Below are 18780 nucleotides of genomic sequence, written 5' to 3' on the forward strand. Positions count from 1 at the left end.
AAAAGCTACTAAACAATGAATGGATCAACCAAGAAATCAAAGAGGATAGTAGAAAATCCATGGGAACAAGTGAAACAGAAAAGATAATGATAAAAAATTTTAGAGATCCAGCACATGCTGTTGTAACAAGGAAGTTTATTGCAATACAAGACTATCTCAAGTAGCAATACAAATCTAAAATAAACCTTGCATCTAAAGGTACTAGAAAAAGAAGAAAAAGCGAAACTCCAAATCAGTAGAAGAAAATAAATAGCACAGATTAGAGAAATGATAAATTAAATAGAAACTAAAAAATAACAACACCAATAATAATAATATAGATCAATGAAACCAGAACATGGTTCTTTGAAAATATTAACAAAATTGATAGAACTTTAACTAGACTCATAGGAAAACAGAGAGATGGAGACAGAGAATTCAAATAAACAAAATAAGAAATGAAAGAGAAGAAATAACAATCAACATTACAGAAATACAAAGGAGTATAAGATAATATTATGAAAAATTATATATCAACCAATTGGAAAATCTAGAAGAAATGGATACATTCCTGCAAACATATAACCCCCCAAATATGAACCAGGAAGAGATAGAAAATTTGAACAGATAGATTAACAGCAATTATATTAAATCAGTAATTTAAAAATTCCCAACACAATTCCAGGACCAGAGAATTTTGCGGGTGAATTCTACCAAACATGTAAAGAAAAGTTAACACCTATTCTTCTTAAACTACTCTAACAAATAGAAGAGGATGGAAACATTCCAAGCTCATTCTATAAAAGCAGCATAACCCTAATACTAGATAGATGATAGATATAGATAGATGATGATAGATAGATAGATAATAGATAGATAGATAGATAGATAGATAGATAGATAGATAACTAAAGGACAGTATCTCTGAGGAACTTAGATGCAAAAATCCTCAACCAAATACTAGTAAACTGAAACCAAAAATACATTTAAAAATCATTATCACAATCAAGTGGGATTTATTCTAGAGATAAAAGGGTGGTCCTATGTTTACAAATTTATCAATGTGATACATCACATAAGAAGAGAAAAAAATTTAAAAATCATATGATTATTTCAATAGATGCAGAAAAGTATTTGACAAATTACAACATCCATTAATGGTAAAAATACTCAGTAAAGTAGGAACATACTTCAACATAATGACGGCCATTTATGAAAAACCCACAGTTAACAACATATTCAAAGGGGAAAAATGGGATAATTTCCCTAAGACCAGGAACAAGATGAGAATGTCCACTATTATCACTCTTATTCAACACAGTATCGGAAGACTTACCTATAGCAATCAGAAGGAGAAAAAATAAAAGACATCTAGTAAGGATGAAGTAAATATTTCATTATTTGCAGATGACATGATATTATATTTAGAAAACCCTAAAGACTCCATAAAAACTACTAGAATTGATAAATACATAAGATCACAGAATACAAAATAAATATGCAAAAATCCATTGCATTTCCATATACTAATGATAAAGCAGCAGAAAAATGAACTTAAGAAAATAATCCCATTTACAATTGCACCAAAAATAACAAAATATCTAGGAATAAACTTAACCAATGAAGGGAAAGATCTGTCTTCTGAAAACTATAAAACACTGATAAAAGAAAGTGAAGACAACTCAAATGAAAAGATACTCCATGCTCATAGATTAGAACAAATATTGTTAAAATGACCATACTACACAAAGTAATCTACAAATTTAATGTAATCCGTATCAAAATACCAACTCCATTTTTCACAGTACTAGAATAAATAATTTTATCATTAGCATGGAAATATAAGATAATATGAATAGCAAAGCAATCTTGAAAAAGAATGAAACTGGAGGTATTACAGTCTTAACATTCAAGATATGTGGCCAAGCTGCAATAATCAAAACAGTATATTAAAAAAATCAGTATATTATGGTAAAACAAAACAAAACAAAAACAAAAAAAGATACATAGATCAACAGAACAGGAAATAATGCCCACAAATAAAACGATTACATGGCCAATTATTCTTTGACAAATGTGGTAAGAATATACAATGGGAAAAAATATAGCCTCTTCAGCAAATGGTGTTGAGAAAATGGGGCAGCTAAATGAAAGGGAAAAAATGAAACTGAATCACTTTTTCACACCATATGCAAAAATAAACTCGGGCAGCCCGGGTGGCTCAGCGGTTTAGCGCTGCCTTCAGCCCAGGGCATGATCCTGGAGACCCAGGGTCGAGTCTCACATGGGCTCCCTGTATGGAGCCTGCTTCTCCCTCTGTGTCTCTGACTCTCTTTCTCTCTGTGTCTCTCATGAGTAAATAAATAAAATCTTAAAAAAGATAAACTCCAACTGGAATAAAATCTAAATGTATGACTTGAAGACATAAAATTCCTAGATGTGAGCACAGGCAGTAATTTCTCTGACACTGGCCATAGCAACATTTTGTTATTTTTTTATTTTGTTTTTTAATTTAAAAAAAAATTTTAGCAACATTTTTAAAATCTATTATTCCTGAGGCAAGGGAAACAAAAGCAAAAATAAACTATTGGGATACATAAAACAAAAACAATACAGTTCTGCACAGGAAAGAAACAATCAACAAAAATCTAAAATACAACTTACTGAACAGAGAAGATAATTGTAAATGATATATCTGATAAAGGGTTAGTCTCTAAAATATACAAAAAATTATAAAACTCAACACCAAAACAATAAATAATCCAATGAAAAATGGGCAGAAGAAATGAACAAATGTATCTCCCAAGAAGACATCCAGATGGCCAATAGATGTGAAAAGATGCTCAATGACATTAACTTCAGGAAAATGCAAATCAATACCATAATGAGGTGCACCTTGTTGACTCAGTTAGGTGCCTCACTCTCGATTTTGGCTCATGTTATGATCTCAGGGTTGTGGAAACAAGCCACACATTGGAATCTGTTCTCAGTGGACAGTCTGCTTGAGATTCTCTCTCTCTGCTTCTCTCCCTACTCGCTCTCTCTCTTCCTCTCCACAATGAGATATCACCTCATGCCTATCACAATGGCTAAAATAAAAAACACAGGAATAAATGTTGGTGAAGATGTAGAGTAAAAAGAACCCTAATATACACTTTATGGGAATACAAACTGGTGCAGTCACTGTGAAGAACAGTATGGAGATCATCAAAAAATTAAGAATAGGATTACCATGTGATCGTATAAAATCTACTACTAGGTATTTTCCCAAAGAATATTAAAACACTAATTCTAAAAAAAATATGTCTCCCTATGTTTATTGCAGTATTATTTATAATAACCAAGTTTAACAAAATTATGCAAGCAACACAAGTGTCTATCAATGGATATAGAGGTAAAGAAGACATTACATATATTCAGTGGAATATTATACAGCCATCAAAAATAATGAAATGCTTACATTTGCAATAAGATTCATTAATCTGGTGGGTATAATGCTAAATGAAATAAGACAATCAGAGAAAGACAAATACCATATGATCTCACTTATATGTGAAATTTAAGAAGCAAAACAAAATAATAAAAGATAAATAAAAATGGAGACTACATTGTACATCTGAAAGTAATATAGCATTATATTTTTTTTATTTATTTTTATTGGTGTTCAATTTACCAACATACAGAATAACACCCAGTGCCCGTCACCCATTCACTCCCACCCCCCGCCCCCCTCCCCCTCCACCACTCCTAGTTCGTTTCCCAGAGTTAGCAGTCTTTACGTTCTGTCTCCCTTTCTGATATTTCCCACACATTTCTTCTCCCTTCCCTTATTTTCCCTTTCACTATTATTTATATTCCCCAAATGAATGAGAACATATAATGTTTGTCCTTCTCCGACTGACTTACTTCACTCAGCATAATACCCTCCAGTTCCATCCACGTTGAAGCAAATGGTGGGTATTTGTCATTTCTAATAGCTGAGTAATATTTCATTGTATACATAAACCACATCTTCTTTATCCATTCATCTTTCGTTGGACACCGAGGCTCCTTCCACAGTTTGGCTATCGTGGCCATTGCTGCTAGAAACATCGGGGTGCAGGTGTCCCGGCGTTTCATTGCATTTGTATCTTTGGGGTAAATCCCCAACAGTGCAATTGCTGGGTCGTAGGGCAGGTATATTTTTAACTGTTTGAGGAAAACCTCCACACAGTTTTCCAGAGTGGCTGCACCAGTTCACATTCCCACCAACAGTGTAAGAGGGTTCCCTTTTCTCCGCATCCTCTCCAACATTTGTTGTTTCCTGCCTTGTTAATTTTCCCCATTCTCACTGGTGTGAGGTGGTATCTCATTGTAGTTTTGATTTGTATTTCCCTGATGGCAAGTGATGCAGAGCATTTTCTCATATGCATGTTGGCCATGTCTCTGTCTTCTTTGGTGAGATTTCTGTTCATGTCTTTTGCCCATTTCATGATTGGATTGTTTGTTTCTTTGGTGTTGAGTTTAATAAGTTCTTTATAGATCTTGGAAACTAGCCCTTTATCTGATATATATTAACTATACTGAAATTAAAATAAAAAACAAATATTTAAAATGAATAAAATTAGAAATCTTAAGCAGATAAAGTAAAATAAAATATGAGACAAATATTGTTTCAGTGGATTATAAAAGGTATATGTAAAAGAAGACATAAAGATTATTTTTTTTTAAGATTAAGAAATACAGATCACAACCACAATGAGATATCACCTCATGCTGGTCAGAATGACTAGGACTAAAATTAACAAGTCAGGAAACAACAGATGTTGGTGAGGATGGAGACAAAGGGCAACCCTCTTACACTGTTGGTGGAAATGCAAACTGGCACAGCAACTCTGGAAAACACTATGGAGGTTCCTCAAGAAATTAAAAACACAACTATCCTATGACCCAGCAATTGGATTTATCCAAAAGATACAAACATAGTGATTCAAAGGGGCATATGCCCCAATATTTATAGAAGCAATGTCCACAAGAGCCAAACTATGGAAGAATCCCAGATGTCCATTGACAGATGAATGGATAAAGATATATATCTATATCTATATCATCTATATCTATATATAACTCAGCCATCAAAAAGAGTGAAATCTTGTCATTTGTAATGATGTGGATAGAACTAGAGTGTATTAAAGTAAGAGAAATAAGTCAGTCAGAGAAAGGGAAAGACAAATACCATAGATATTTAAGAAACAATACAGATGAACATGGGTGAAGTGAAGAAAAAATAAAATAAGATAAAAAGAGAGGGAGGCAAACCATAAGAGATTCTTAACTATAGGAAACACAGTGAGATTTGCTGGAGGGGTGGTGAGTTGAGGGACAGGGTAACTGGGTGATGGGCATTAAAGTGGGCATTTGATGTCATGAACACTGGCTATTATATGCAACTGATGATTCACTAAATTCTACCCCTGAAACTGATAATACTGTATATATTAACTAAATTGAATTTAAATAAAAATTTTAAAGTATTTATTTGTTTGTTTGTTTGAGACGGGAGGGGCACACTGGTGGAGAGAAGGGTCAGATGGAGAGGGAAAAGCAGCCTCCTCACTGAGCAGGAATTCCAATGCGGGGCTCAATCTCTGGACCCTGAGATCATGACCTGAGTCAAAGGGATACACAACCAACTGAGCCACTGAGGCACCACTAAATAAAAAGTTATGTAAAAATAGAAAAATGATAGTAAGTGAGTATTGATGAGGAAGTAGAAGAACGTTTTATTGAAGACTGGAGAAAGAGGATACTTTATATAGTTCTAAAAACATAGGTGATTTGTATTCTATGGTTACATGGGAAGCAGAATTTATAAGTGATAAACAGACACTTATCTGAGATTATCAAGCAAAGCTCAAAGGTACTGCTTATAGTAGAGTGTGAAAGGAAAGCAATAAAACAATTTTCCTGAAAATCAGGACTTGATAATTTGGGAAATTCTCACCTTATCCAGATTCCAATACATTCTAAAATTAAGAGGTTCACTGGTAGGAAAGTGTGCTCTGGAGAGAAAATCAAGAGTTGGCTAAACAAGGTTTTCTTAGTGAAGAAAATGTTAGACATATGAGTCATGGATCCACTTATCCATCTCAGCAAATGTCAGGAATAGAGATGAGATTAATCAAGAAGTATATGTGGAGGAGCATCTTGTCTAATGGCATAAATTCTCATATGCCATGAGAAACCCACACATGTTTTAAAGAATGTTATATATCTTTTCCTCTTGGACCTAAAGGAACAGAGACAGGAAAATGAAAGATCGTTAAACTGCCAAAATTCTGTAGACAGGAAACAGGTTGAGAAAACTACTTAGTTACAAACAGGTGATACCTTTATAGGAAGAGGAAAAATTATTCTGAGGGCAAAGCTGAAGGCTCTAGAGGGTGGAGCCTCAAACCACTGTGAATTATTCCTAGGCATGAACACTGAATGGAGTTTGCCCTGTTGGATTTAGAAATTGTTCAGGGTCAAAATAGTTTGTCCTTTCTATTTTCTCCCTTTTGGAAATGGAGTGTTGAAAAATTTAATCCTGTCTTGTCAAATCATTGTATTTGGGGAGCAGAAAATTTGTTTCCTAATTTTGCAGATAGAAATATTTTCCCAGGATGTATCATACATAACATCTAACCTACATCTGACTTACAATATTTAAATTGTAGGATATCAGACTTTTAAGCTGATTATATTTAAGTGGGATTTTGGACTTGAGTTAAAGCTTGGATAAGCTGATACTTTGGGGATGTTGGTATGGGAAAAATTTATTTTGCATGTGAGAAAGATATGGATCTTTGGAGTCCAGACTGTAGTAAGTGGAATTATAAACCCAAATATACTCATTTTCTAATCCCTGGAATTTGTTAATGTTACCTTAGATTGATAAATGAAATTTGTAGGTATGGTTAAGAATCTTGAGTTGAGGTAAACTGGTTAGCTCAGTCAATTAAGCATCTGCCTTCAGCTCAGGTCACAGATCCTAGGGTCCTGGGATTAAGCCTCATATCAGGCTCCCTGATCAGCAGGGAGCCTGCTTCTTCCTCTCCCTCTGCCTCTCCCTCTGCTGGTGCTCTCTCTCTTGTTATCGCTCTTCTCTCTTTCTCTCTCTCTCTCTCTAATATATATTTTAAAATATTGAGTTGAGGATATTACCTTGGATTATCCAGGTGGGTCCTAAATGCAATCACAATTTTTAAAGAGGGAAGCTAAAGGATATTTGACTAAAGAAATAGAGAAGGCAATATCACAGTATAGCAGAGACTGGAGTGATCTAGTCACAAAGTCAATATATGCTGGTAGCCTTCAGAAACTGCAGGAGGCACTAACTAGATTCTCCTCCAAAGCCTCACTTCAATTCACAGACACACCTAAATAACAGCCATATTACTATAACCAACCAGAAAATGATCTAAACTCTCACAGAACAGGCATTCTAATTAATAGTAGAGAGGAGGCTACATCTTAAAACTTAGGCAGGATGGAGATGTGGTCATGAACTAGATTTCCAGTGACACTAGCCACAAATGAAAGGAACACCACAACAGAGAGAAGAGGGAGGAACAGACCTCACACCAGACACCTAAGATATGAGGGACTTGCACTGGGAAGATAAAATGTCATAACATTTGGTTTTGAAAAACAGTGGGATATAACTTCATGAGTTTTAAAACCAGTAAAGTTTAACTCTGGGTAACTTAAAACTTATCAGGCTTAGCTCTGAGAAAGCCAGAGGGCAATAAGAAACTGACTCCCACCCTTAAAGAGGCAGCATAAGAAACAACCCCACTATGATAAAGCACAGAAGCAGCAGTTTGAAAGACTTCTGGAGTATAGGGGAAGGAGATTGATTTAGTCATCTCAGAACCAGCCTTAGAGTGGCAGCGATATTTAGGAGATTTTTCTAAGAAAAAAAAAAGCTGGAGGAAATCATTTCTCTATCTTTCCCCAGCCTAGATAGCTGGAAATTTGTGGGAACCAGCATGAACACTCTCAATCTAACTTGTTTACACCACACACACACTGCTCCCCTGTTTTCCTTTGGATCCACTCCATCCAAAGCTACAGCATCAGTAGCTGTCCCTCCAAAGCAACTCTTGCCATGTGTCATTCTGCACCCAGACTCTGCAGGGACCAGTACCTGGTGAGAGGGGAAGACAACAACACACACCAGTTCTCCTGCAGCCCTAGCAGCCAAACCTTATAAATAGTAGTGCAGAGAAAGTGCTTTATGCGTCAGTGCATCTGCAGCTTCAGGCATCTTATCTGACTGCTGAATCTGTCCACCAACTAAATCCTCTCAGGGGGCACCACAGGAAGGGTGCCCAGCATTTCAGGGTCACTGAAGTCTTGGCAGATGGACTGGAGGTAGGCATCTGGTCTGACCACCAGCCCCACTCAACAACAAGATTCTCAGGGGAAAATGCAGACGGTATCCATCAGGTCTATGCTACAACAGCCCCAAAAGATGAACTGAGAGAAGACATTTGGTTTCTCTGTATGTCCCACTCACAACAAAACCTCTCAGCAGACAATGAAGGGATAATGTTCTACAGTTCTGTGTGCCCACATCACTGACAAATGGGCTGAGGGCAGGCATATGGTCTGACTATTAACATCTTCCAACCACAAGCCTGGAGCAGCCGTAAACATGCCCCATAACAGCACAGGGACCAAACTCAGACCACAAAAGATAAAACAGGCCATTGCAGCTGAGTGGACTAAAGGCAAATGAGACCCACACACAATAGTAGGGTGCACAAAACAAACATAGGATACATGCCCAAAGGACCTGGTTGTGATGAACAGGGGACATTGCAGTACAGGGCACCACAAGATTTCTTCATAAGGTCACTACCTTCAAAATCAGGATATGTAACTGGCTTCCTAATACATAGAAATAAACACACAGAGTTTTACAAATGAGGAAACAATAATACACTCCAATGAAAGACCAGGACAAAACCATAGCAAGAGATTTAAATACAATGGAGATAAGCAATATGCTTTGTAAAAAGTTCAAAGTAATGGACATAAATATATGTACTGAATTTAAGAGTGGAAAATCTCAGTGAGGCCTTCAGCAAAAAAATAAAAAATTAGAAAAGAAACAATTCGGGCACCTGGGTGGCTCAATGGTTGAGCGTCTGGTTCAGGTCAGTCCTGCAGCAGGCTCCCTGTGGGGAGCCTACTTCTCCCTCTGCCTATGTCTCTCCCTTTCTCTGTGTGTCTCTCATGAATGAATAAATAAAATATTTTAGAAAAAGAAAAAACTAGAGATTAACAACTCAATTATTGAAATTAAAAATACACTAAAGTAACCAATGGTAGTTTAGAAGAGACAGAAGAATGGATTGAAGGACTGGAAGACAAGGTAATGGAAAGCAACAAAGCTGAATAACAAAAAGAAAAAAAATAATGGAAAATTGAGACTAGGTTAAAGGAACTCTGCAACATCAAGTGCAGTAACATTTATATTTTAGTGATCCCAGAGGGAGAGAGAGATAAAGGGGGGCAGCAGATACATTTGAAGAAATAATAACTGACAATTTTCCTAATATGGGGAAAGAAAAAGGCATCCCTGTCCAGGAGGCAAAGAAAGTCCCCTTAGAAATCAAACCATGATGCCCACACCAAAACACATAATAATTAAGTTGGCACAAAGTAGTGATAAAGAGAGATAAGTTTTAAAAGCCAGAAGAGGATGGGATCCCTGGGTGGCGCAGTGGTTTGGTGCCTGCCTTTGGCCCAGGGCGCGATCCTGGAGACCCGGGATCGAATCCCATGTCAGGCTCCCGGTACATGGAGCCTGCTGCTCCCTCTGCCTATGTCTCTGCCTCTCTCTCTCTCTCTCTCTCTGTGTGACTATCATAAATAAGTAAAAATTAAAAAAAAAAGCCAGAAGAGGAAAGGAAAACTTTACATACAAGGGAAACCCCATAAGGCAATTAGCTGATATTTTGGCAGATATTTTGTAGACCAGAAGAGAATGGCATGATAAATTCAAAATACTTAAAGGGAAAAAGTACCTGGAACCAAGAATACTCTATCCAGCAATGTTATTATTCAGAATAAAAAAAAATACAAAGAGTTTCCCTAAGAAAAAAAAGTTAATGAGGCCCATCACTACTAATAAATGGTAAAGGGATATTTTTTTGTCTGTAGAATTTCACATTCTGTGTTTGGGTGTCATTTAGCTTATTCCTTCATTCTCCACATTTTCTGAAAATCAGTGGCTAGACTTAGAAGATTGATTAGGTTCAGGTTCATTTTTTGGTAAGACTCCTTTTTTCTTTTTAAAGATTTTATTATTTATTCACGAGGGAGAGAAAGAGAGAGAGAGAGAGAGAGAGAGGCAGAAATACAGGCAGAGGGAGAAGCAGGCTCCATGCAGGGAGCCCAACGCAGGACTCCATCTCGGGTCTCTAGGATCAGACCCTGGGCTGAGGGTGGCACTAAACCGCTGAGCCAACCAGGCTACCCAAGACTCCTTTTTTATTTTTAATTTTTAATATTTTTGAACTTCAATAAAAACAAGTGAAAATAAAATAAAAAATAAAGGGATTTTTTTTTAACTGGAAAGAGAAGACCATAATCAAAAGTAAGAAAATTATAAAAGGAAAAAGTTTCACAAATTAATACAAACAAGGAGGGTCAAGATGGGGGAAGAGCAGGGTCCCCAAATCACCTGTCCCTACCAAATTACCTAGAAAACCTTCAAATCATCCTGAAAATCTACGAATTCGGCCTGAGATTTAAACAGAGAACAGCTGAAATGCTACAGTGAGAAGAGTTCGCGCTTCTATCAAGGTAGGAAGACGGGAAAAAAAGAAATAAAGAAACAAAAGGCATCCAAGGGGGAGGGGCCCCGCGAGGAGCCGGGCTGAGGCCAGGGCGAGTGTCCCCAGGACAGGAAAGCCCCGTCCGGGAGACGCAGGAGCTGCACCAACCTGCCGGGCGGAAAGGGGCTCGCAGGGAGTTAGAGCAGGACCCAGGAGGGCGGGGATGCCCTCAGGCTCCCTGGGACACTAACAGACACCTGCGCGCCCAGGAGAGTGCGCCACACCGGGCCGAGCTGCCTAAAAGACTGCAGGGCGCAGGGCGGCCCCGGGAGCAGCTTGGAGGGGCTCGGGCGGCGGCTCCGCGGAGATGCAGCTGCGCGGCCGGGAGCGTGAATCCAACAGCTCAGACCAGGAGCACATGGCGCCAGGACACAGCCCAAGATCCGGCCTCCCCCGGGACAGGCAGAGGCTGGGAGGGCACAGGACAGCAAGGAAACTCCTGCCCGGGGCCGAGCAGATCATTGGCCGCACCCTAGAGCCTCCAGGCCCTGCAGACAGAGAGCTCCTTAGTTACTGCGGGGGCTGAATCCAGGTTTCCAGAGCACCACTGGGGTGGTTCCTCCAGGGGCCTCAAAGGGTAAACAACCCCCACTGAGCCCTGCACCAGGCAGGGGGCAGAGCAGCTCCCCCAAGTGGTAACACCTGAAAATCAGCACAACAGGCCCCTCCCCCAGAAGACCAGCTAGACAGACAAGTTACAGGGGAAGTCAAGGAATTTAAAGTATACAGAATCAGAAGATACTCCCCCGTGTTTTTTTTTTCTTTTTGATTTCTGATTGCTTCCCCCACACTTTTTTTTCAACTTTCTTTCTTTTTCTTTCTCGTTTTCTTCTCTTTTTTCCTTTTTTCTTCCTTTTTTCTTTTTTCTTTTTCTCTTTTCTTTCCTTTCCTCTCTCTTTTTCTCCTTTTCCCAATAAAACTTGTTTTTGGCCACTCTGCACTGAGCAAAATGACTAGAAGGAAAACCTCACCTCAAAAGAAAGAATCAGAAACAGTCCTCTCTCCCACAGAGTTACAAAATCTGGATTACAATTCGATGTCAGAAAGCCAATTCAGAAGCACTATTATACAGCTCCTGGTGGCTCTAGAAAAAAGCATAAAGGACTCAAGAGACTTCATGACTGCAGAATTTAGATCTAATCAGACAGAAATTAAAAATCAATTGAATGAGATGCAATCCAAACTAGAAGTCCTAATGACGAGAGTTAACAAGGTGGAAGAACAAGTGAGTGACATAGAAGACAAGTTGATGGCAAAGAGGGAAACTGAGGAAAAAAGAGACAAACAGTTAAAAGACCATGAGGATAGACTAAGGGAAATAAATGACAGCCTGAGGAAGAAAAACCTACGTTTAATTGGGGTTCCCGAGGGCACCAAAAGGGCCAGAGGGCCAGAATATGTATTTGAACAAATCATAGTTGAAAACTCTCCTAATCTGGGAAGGGAAAAAGGCATTCAGATCCAGGAAATATAGAGATCCCCCCCTAAAATCAATAAAAATCATTCAACACCTCAACATTTAATAGTGAAGCTAGCAAATTCCAGGATAAAGAGAGGATCCTTAAAGCAGCAAAACACAAGAAATCCCAAAATATATGGGAAGGAGTATTAGGGTAACAGCAGACCTCTCCACAGAGACCTGGCAGGCCAGAAAGGGCTGGCAGGATATATTCAGGGTCTTAAATGAGAAGAACATGCAACCAAGAATACTTTATCCAGCAAGGTTCTCATTCAAAATGGGAGGATAGATAAAGAGCTTCCAAGACAGACAGGAACTGAAAGAATATGTGACCTCCAAACCAGCTCTGCAAGAAATTTTAAAGGGACTCCTAAAATTCCCCTTTAAGAAGAAGTTCAATGGAACAATCCACAAAAACAAGGAATGAATAGATATCATGATGACACTAAACTCATATATGTCAATACAATTCTAAACATGAACGGGCTTAATGACCCCATCAAAAGGCGCAGGGTTTCAGACTGAATAAAAAAGCAGGACCCATCTATTTGCTGTCTACAAGAGACTCATTTTAGACAGAAGGACACCTACAACCTGAAAATAAAAGGTTGGAGAACCATTTACCATTTAAATGGTCCTCAAAAGAAAGCAGGGGTAGCCATCCTTATATCAGATAAACTAAAATTTACCCCAAAGACTGTAGTGAGAGATGAAGAGGGACACTATCTCATACTTAAAGGATCTATACAACAAGAGGACTTAACAATCCACAATATATATGCCCCGAATGTGGGAGCTGCCAAATATTTAAACCAATTAATAACCAAAGTGAAGAAATACTTTGATAATAATACACTTATACTTGGTGACTTTAATCTAGCTCTTTCTATACTCGATAGGTCTTCTAAGCACAACATCTCCAAAGAAACGAGAGCTTTAAATGATACACTGGACCAGATGGATTTCACAGATATCTACAGAACTTTACATCCAAACTCAAATGAATACACATTCTTCTCAAGTGCACATGGAACTTTCTCCAGAATAGACCACATACTGGGTCACAAATCAGGTCTTAACCGATACCAAAAGATTGGGATTGTCCCCTGCATATTCTCAGACCACAATTCTTGAAGTTAGAACTAACTCACAACAAGAAGTTTGGAAGGACCTCAGACACCTGGAGGTTAAGGACCATCCTGCTGAAAGATGAAAGGGTCAACCAGGAAATTAAGGAAGAATTAAAAAGATTCATGGAAACTAATGAGAATGAAAATACAACCGTTCAAAATCTTTGGATGCAGCAAAAGCAGTCCTGAGGGGGAAATACATCGCAATACAAGCATCCATTCAAAAACTGGAAAGAACTCAAATACAAAAGCTAACCTTACACATAAAGGAGCTAGAGAAAAAACAGCAGATGGACCCTACGCCCAGCAGAAGAGAATTAATTAAAATCCGAACAGAACTCAACGAAATCGAGACCAGAAGAACTGTGGAACAGATCGACAGAACCAGGAGTTGGTTCTTTGAAAAAATTAAAAAGATAGATAAACCATTAACCAACCTTATTAAAAAGAAGTGAGAGAAGACTCAAATTAATAAAATCATGAATGAGAAAGGAGAGATCACTACCAACACCAAGGAAATACAAACAATTTTAAACACATATTATGAACAGCTATACGCCAATAAATTAGGCAATTTAGAAGAAATGGACACATTCCTGGAAAGCCACAAACTACCAAAATTGGAACAGGAAGAAATAGAAAACCTGAACAGGCCAAAAACCATGGAGGAAATTGAAGCACTCATCAAAAACCTCCCAAGACAAAAAAGACCAGGGCCAGATGGCTTTCCAGGGGAATTCTAACAAACATTTAAAGAAGATACCATACCTATTCTCCTAAAGCTGTTTGGAAAGATTGAAAGAGATGGAGTACCTCCAAATTCATTTTATGAGGCCAGCACTACGTTAATTCCAAAACCAGACAAAGACCCCACCAAAAAGGAGAATTACAGACCAATATCTCTGATGAACATGGATGCAAAAATTCTCAAAAAGATATTAGCTAATCGGATCCAAAGCACATTAAGAAAATTATTCACCAAGACCACGTAGGATTTATCCTGGTACACAAGGCTGGTTCAACACTTGTAAAACAATCAACGTGATTCATCATATCAGCAATAGAAAAACCAAGAACCATATGATCCTCTCATTAGATGCAGAGAAAGCATTTGACAAAATACAGCATCCATTCCTGATCAAAACTCTTCAGTGTGTAGGGATAGAGGGAACTTTCCTCAACATCTTAAAAGCCATCTACAAAAAGCCCACAGCAAATATCATTCTCAATGGGGAAGCACTGGGAGCCTTTCCCCTAAGATCAGGCACAAGACAGGGATGTCCACTCTCACCACTGCTATTCAACATAGTATTGGAAGTCCTAGCCTCAGCAATCAGACAACAAAAAGACATTAAAGGCATTCAAATTGGTAAAGAAGAGGTCAAACTCTCCCTCTTCGCCGATGACATGATAGTCTGCATAGAAAACCCAAAAGCCTCCACCCCAAGATTGCTAGAACTCACACAGCAATTTGGTAGCATGGCAGGATACAAAATCAATGCCCAGAAATCAATGGCATTCAATACACTAACAATTAGACTGAAGAAAGAGAAATTAAGGAGTCAATCCCATTTACAATTGCACCCAAAAGCATAAGAGACCTAGGAATAAACCTAACCAAAGAGGTAAAGGGTCTATACCCTAAAAACTATAGAACACTTCTGAAAGAAATTAAGGAAGACACAAAGAGATGGAAAAATATTCCATGCTCATGGATTGGCAGAATTAATATTGTGAAAATGTCAATGTTACCCAGGGCAATTTACTCGTTTAATGCAAACCCTATTAAAATACCATGGACTTTCTTCAGAGAGTAAGAACAAATTATTTTAAGATTTGTGTGGAATCAGAAAAGACCCCAAATAGCCAGGGGAATTTTAAAAAAAGAAAACCATATCTGGGGGCATCACAATGCCAGAGTTCAGGTTGTACTACAAAGCTGTGGTCATCAAGACAGTGTGGTACTGGCACAAAAACAGACACACAGATCAATGGAACACAATAGAGAACCCAGAAGTGGACCCTGAACTTTATGGTCAACTAATATTCGATAAAGGAGGAAAGACTATCCATTGGAAGAAAGACAGTCTCTTCAATAAATGGTGCTGGGAAAATTGGACATCCGCATGCAAAGAATGAAACTAGACCACTCTCTTTCACCATACACAAAGATAAACTCAATATGGATGAAAGATCTAAATGTGAGACTAGAGTCCATCAAAATCCTAGGGGAGATGACAGGCAACACCCTTTTTGAACTTGGTCACAGTAACTTCTTGCAAGATACATCCACAAAGGCAAAAGAAACAAAAGCATAAATGAACTATTGGGACTTCATCAAGATAAGAAGCTTTTGCACAGCAAATGATACAGTCAACAAAACTAAAAGACAACCTACAGAATGGGAGAAGATATTTGCAAATGATATATCAGATAAAGGGCTAGTTTCCAAGATCTATAAAGAACTTCTTAACCTCAACACCCAAGAAACAAACAATCCAATCATGAAATGAGCAAAAGACATGATGAGAAATCTCACAGAGGAAGACATAGACATGGCCAACATGCACATGAGAAAATGCTCTGCATCAGTTGCCATCAGGGAAATACAAATCAAAACCACAATGAGATACCACCTCACACCAGCGAGAATGGGGCAAATTAACAAGGCAGGAAACCACAAATGTTGGAGAGGTTGCGGAGAAAAGGGAAGCGTCTTACACTGTTGGTGGGAATGTGAACTGCTGCAGCCACTCTGGAAAACTGTGTGGAGGTTCCTCAAAGAGTTAAAAGTAGACCTGCCCTACGACCCAGCAATTGCACTGTTGGGGATTTACCCCAAAGATTCAGATGCAATGAAACGCCGGGACACCTGCACCCCGATGTTTCTAGCAGCAATGTCCACAATAGCCAAACTGTGGAAGGAGCCTCGGTGTCCATTGAAAGATGAATGGATAAAGAAGATGTGGTTTATGTATACAATGGAATATTAGTCAGCCATTAGAAATGACAAATACCCACCATTTGCCACAACGTGGATGGAACTGGAGGGTATTTTTTCAAATCTTTTTTAAATTTTTATTTATTTATGATGGTCATACAGAGAAAGAGAGAGACAGGCAGAGACACAGGCAGCGGGAGAAGCAGGGTCCATGCACCAGGAGCCCGATGTGGGATTCGATCCCGTGTCTTCAGGATCGCTCCCTGGGCCAAAGGCATGTGCCAAACCGCTGTGCCACTGAGGAATCCCAGGAACTGGAGGGTAGTATGCTGAGTGAAGTAAGTCATCGGAGAAAGACAAACAGTGTATGTTCTCATTCATTTGGGGAATATAAATAATAATGAAAGGGAATATAATGGAAGGGAGAAGAAGTGTTTGGGAAATATCAGAAAGGGAGACAGAACATAAAGACTCCTAACTCTGGAAAACGAACTAGGGGTGGTGGAAGGGGAGGAGGGCGGGGGGTGGGGGTGAGTGGGTGACGGGCACTGAGGGGGACACTTTACGGAATGAGCACTGGGTGTTATTCTGTATGTTGGTAAATTGAACACCAATAAAAAGTTAATTTATTAAAAAAAACAAATTAAAACAAACATAATAACAGTAGTAAAATAATCACTTATTAAACCAGCAAGGAAGTTAAAGCCCAAAAGCAGTAAAAACAATTATACATATAAAAACCAGGCAAGGAATTCACAAAATAAAAGGATGTAAATGATATTATATACATAAATGTAAGTAGGAGAGGTAAATATTTAGTGCTTTTAGAATGGGTTCAACTTAGATGACTGTCAATTTAATAAATATGGTTATATGCAGGGACGCCTGGGTGGCTCAGCAGTTAAACATTTGCTTCAACTCAGGGTGTGATCCTGGAGTCCCAGAATCAATTCCCACATTAGGCTCCCTGCATGGAGCCTGCTTCTCCCTCTGGATATGTCTCTTCCTCTCTGTCTCTGTCTTTCATGAATAAATAAATAAATAATCTTTTTAAAAAAGATGGTTATATACATGATAAGTTATATATGAGCACGTGGAAACCACAAATGAAAAAAAAAAAAAACTTGGCTCTTGAAGATGGTAGAAGGGTAGTGGTCCTTAACTCACCTGGTCCCACAAACTTACCTAGATAACTTTCAAACCATCCTTAACACCTATGAATTCAACCTGAGATTTAAAGAGAGAACAGCTGGAAGGCTACAGAGAGAAAAGATTTCCCTTCTAACAAGCTAAGAAGGCAAAAAGGAAAGAAGAAAGAAAGAAAGAAAGAAAGAAAGAAAGAAAGAAAGAAAGAAAGAAAGAAAGAAAGAAAGAAAGAAAGAAAGAAAGAAAGAAAGAAGGAAGAAAGAAAGAAAGAAGGAAAAAAAGAAAGAAAGAAAGAAAAAAAGAAAGAAAGAAAGAAAGAGAAAAAGAAAGAAAGAAAGAAAGAAAGAAAGAAAGAAAGAAAGAAAGAAAGAAAAAGAAAGGAGGGATCCATGAGGAGTGGGAATAAAGCAGAGTGGTGATAGCCTCTGGGACAGGAAAGCCCAGCCCTGAAGAAGCAGTAACTTTATAGACGTGAGCCAGAGTTTTCCCTGATTGAAAAAAGCTTAGCAGGGAATTCAGACAAAATCACTGGAGGGGCAGTGAAGCCTTAAGATTCCTGGAGGCACTATATGAGGAGGGGGTGCCTGGGGGAATCTCACTGCAAACTGAGATCTGATATCTGTAAAGGGCTGGAGCACTGCAGCTCTCTGGGGCACTAGGGAAGAAGACAGTCGGTTAGGCAGGCCAGCTCCAGACTGAGGTGGCTATGTCCCCATTCCATTCAGGAGAGGGAGCCCCTAGGGAAGATCTAGAACAGTGCTGACTGGGATAATGTGGCTAGTTACTCACAGGGAGCTCAACTCCAGAACTGGAAATCTGGCCGCTGTTGTTGTTTTTCCTCTTTGTTTTACCTTATGAGTGGAAGAGATGGGGCCACCAGGGAACAAAGAACTCACAGGATGAACAGCTTACACTGAGCAAGGTGTGGGACATCTCCACCCAGGCACAGACAACTGAGAATCAGCACAGCAGAACCCTGCCCCAGAAGACCAGCTGGAAGAACAAGGGAAGAGCAACTTTATTGACCAAGCGGTGCTGGAAAGCTCCAGGACAGAGGGAAAACCAAGGGAAAATAATATATGGAATTAGAGGGTCCTCTTTTTTTTCTTTTTTCTTTTCCTTTTTCCGTGATGACTCATTTTTATAACAGACTAAAAATTTCCAATATTTTTTCTCCTTTCCCACCTGAACTACAATATTTTACCACTTCTTCATTTTTAAGTTTTTTTTAATTCCTATTTGACTTTCATATTT

The 18780-nt window shown here is 38.6% G+C and overlaps 1 protein-coding gene across 3 annotated transcripts in view; it reads right to left on the reverse strand.

Moving 5' to 3' along the window:
• The window catches only part of CYLC1 (cylicin 1), a 110840-nt gene that overhangs the window by 41870 nt on the left and 50190 nt on the right, over positions 1 to 18780 (reverse strand). For 2 of the 3 annotated variants that reach the window (XM_077887607.1, XM_077887609.1), the window contains exon 2: positions 18439 to 18519. The exons of the other annotated variant lie outside the window; for it this stretch is intronic. In XM_077887607.1, the coding sequence (XP_077743733.1) occupies positions 18439 to 18519 (81 nt within the window). The remainder of the gene's footprint in view (positions 1 to 18438; positions 18520 to 18780) is intronic. 3 annotated transcript variants of the gene reach the window in all.

The sequence above is a fragment of the Canis aureus genome, chromosome X (genome assembly GCF_053574225.1).
Source record: "Canis aureus isolate CA01 chromosome X, VMU_Caureus_v.1.0, whole genome shotgun sequence".
NCBI classification, from domain to species: domain Eukaryota; kingdom Metazoa; phylum Chordata; class Mammalia; order Carnivora; family Canidae; genus Canis; species Canis aureus.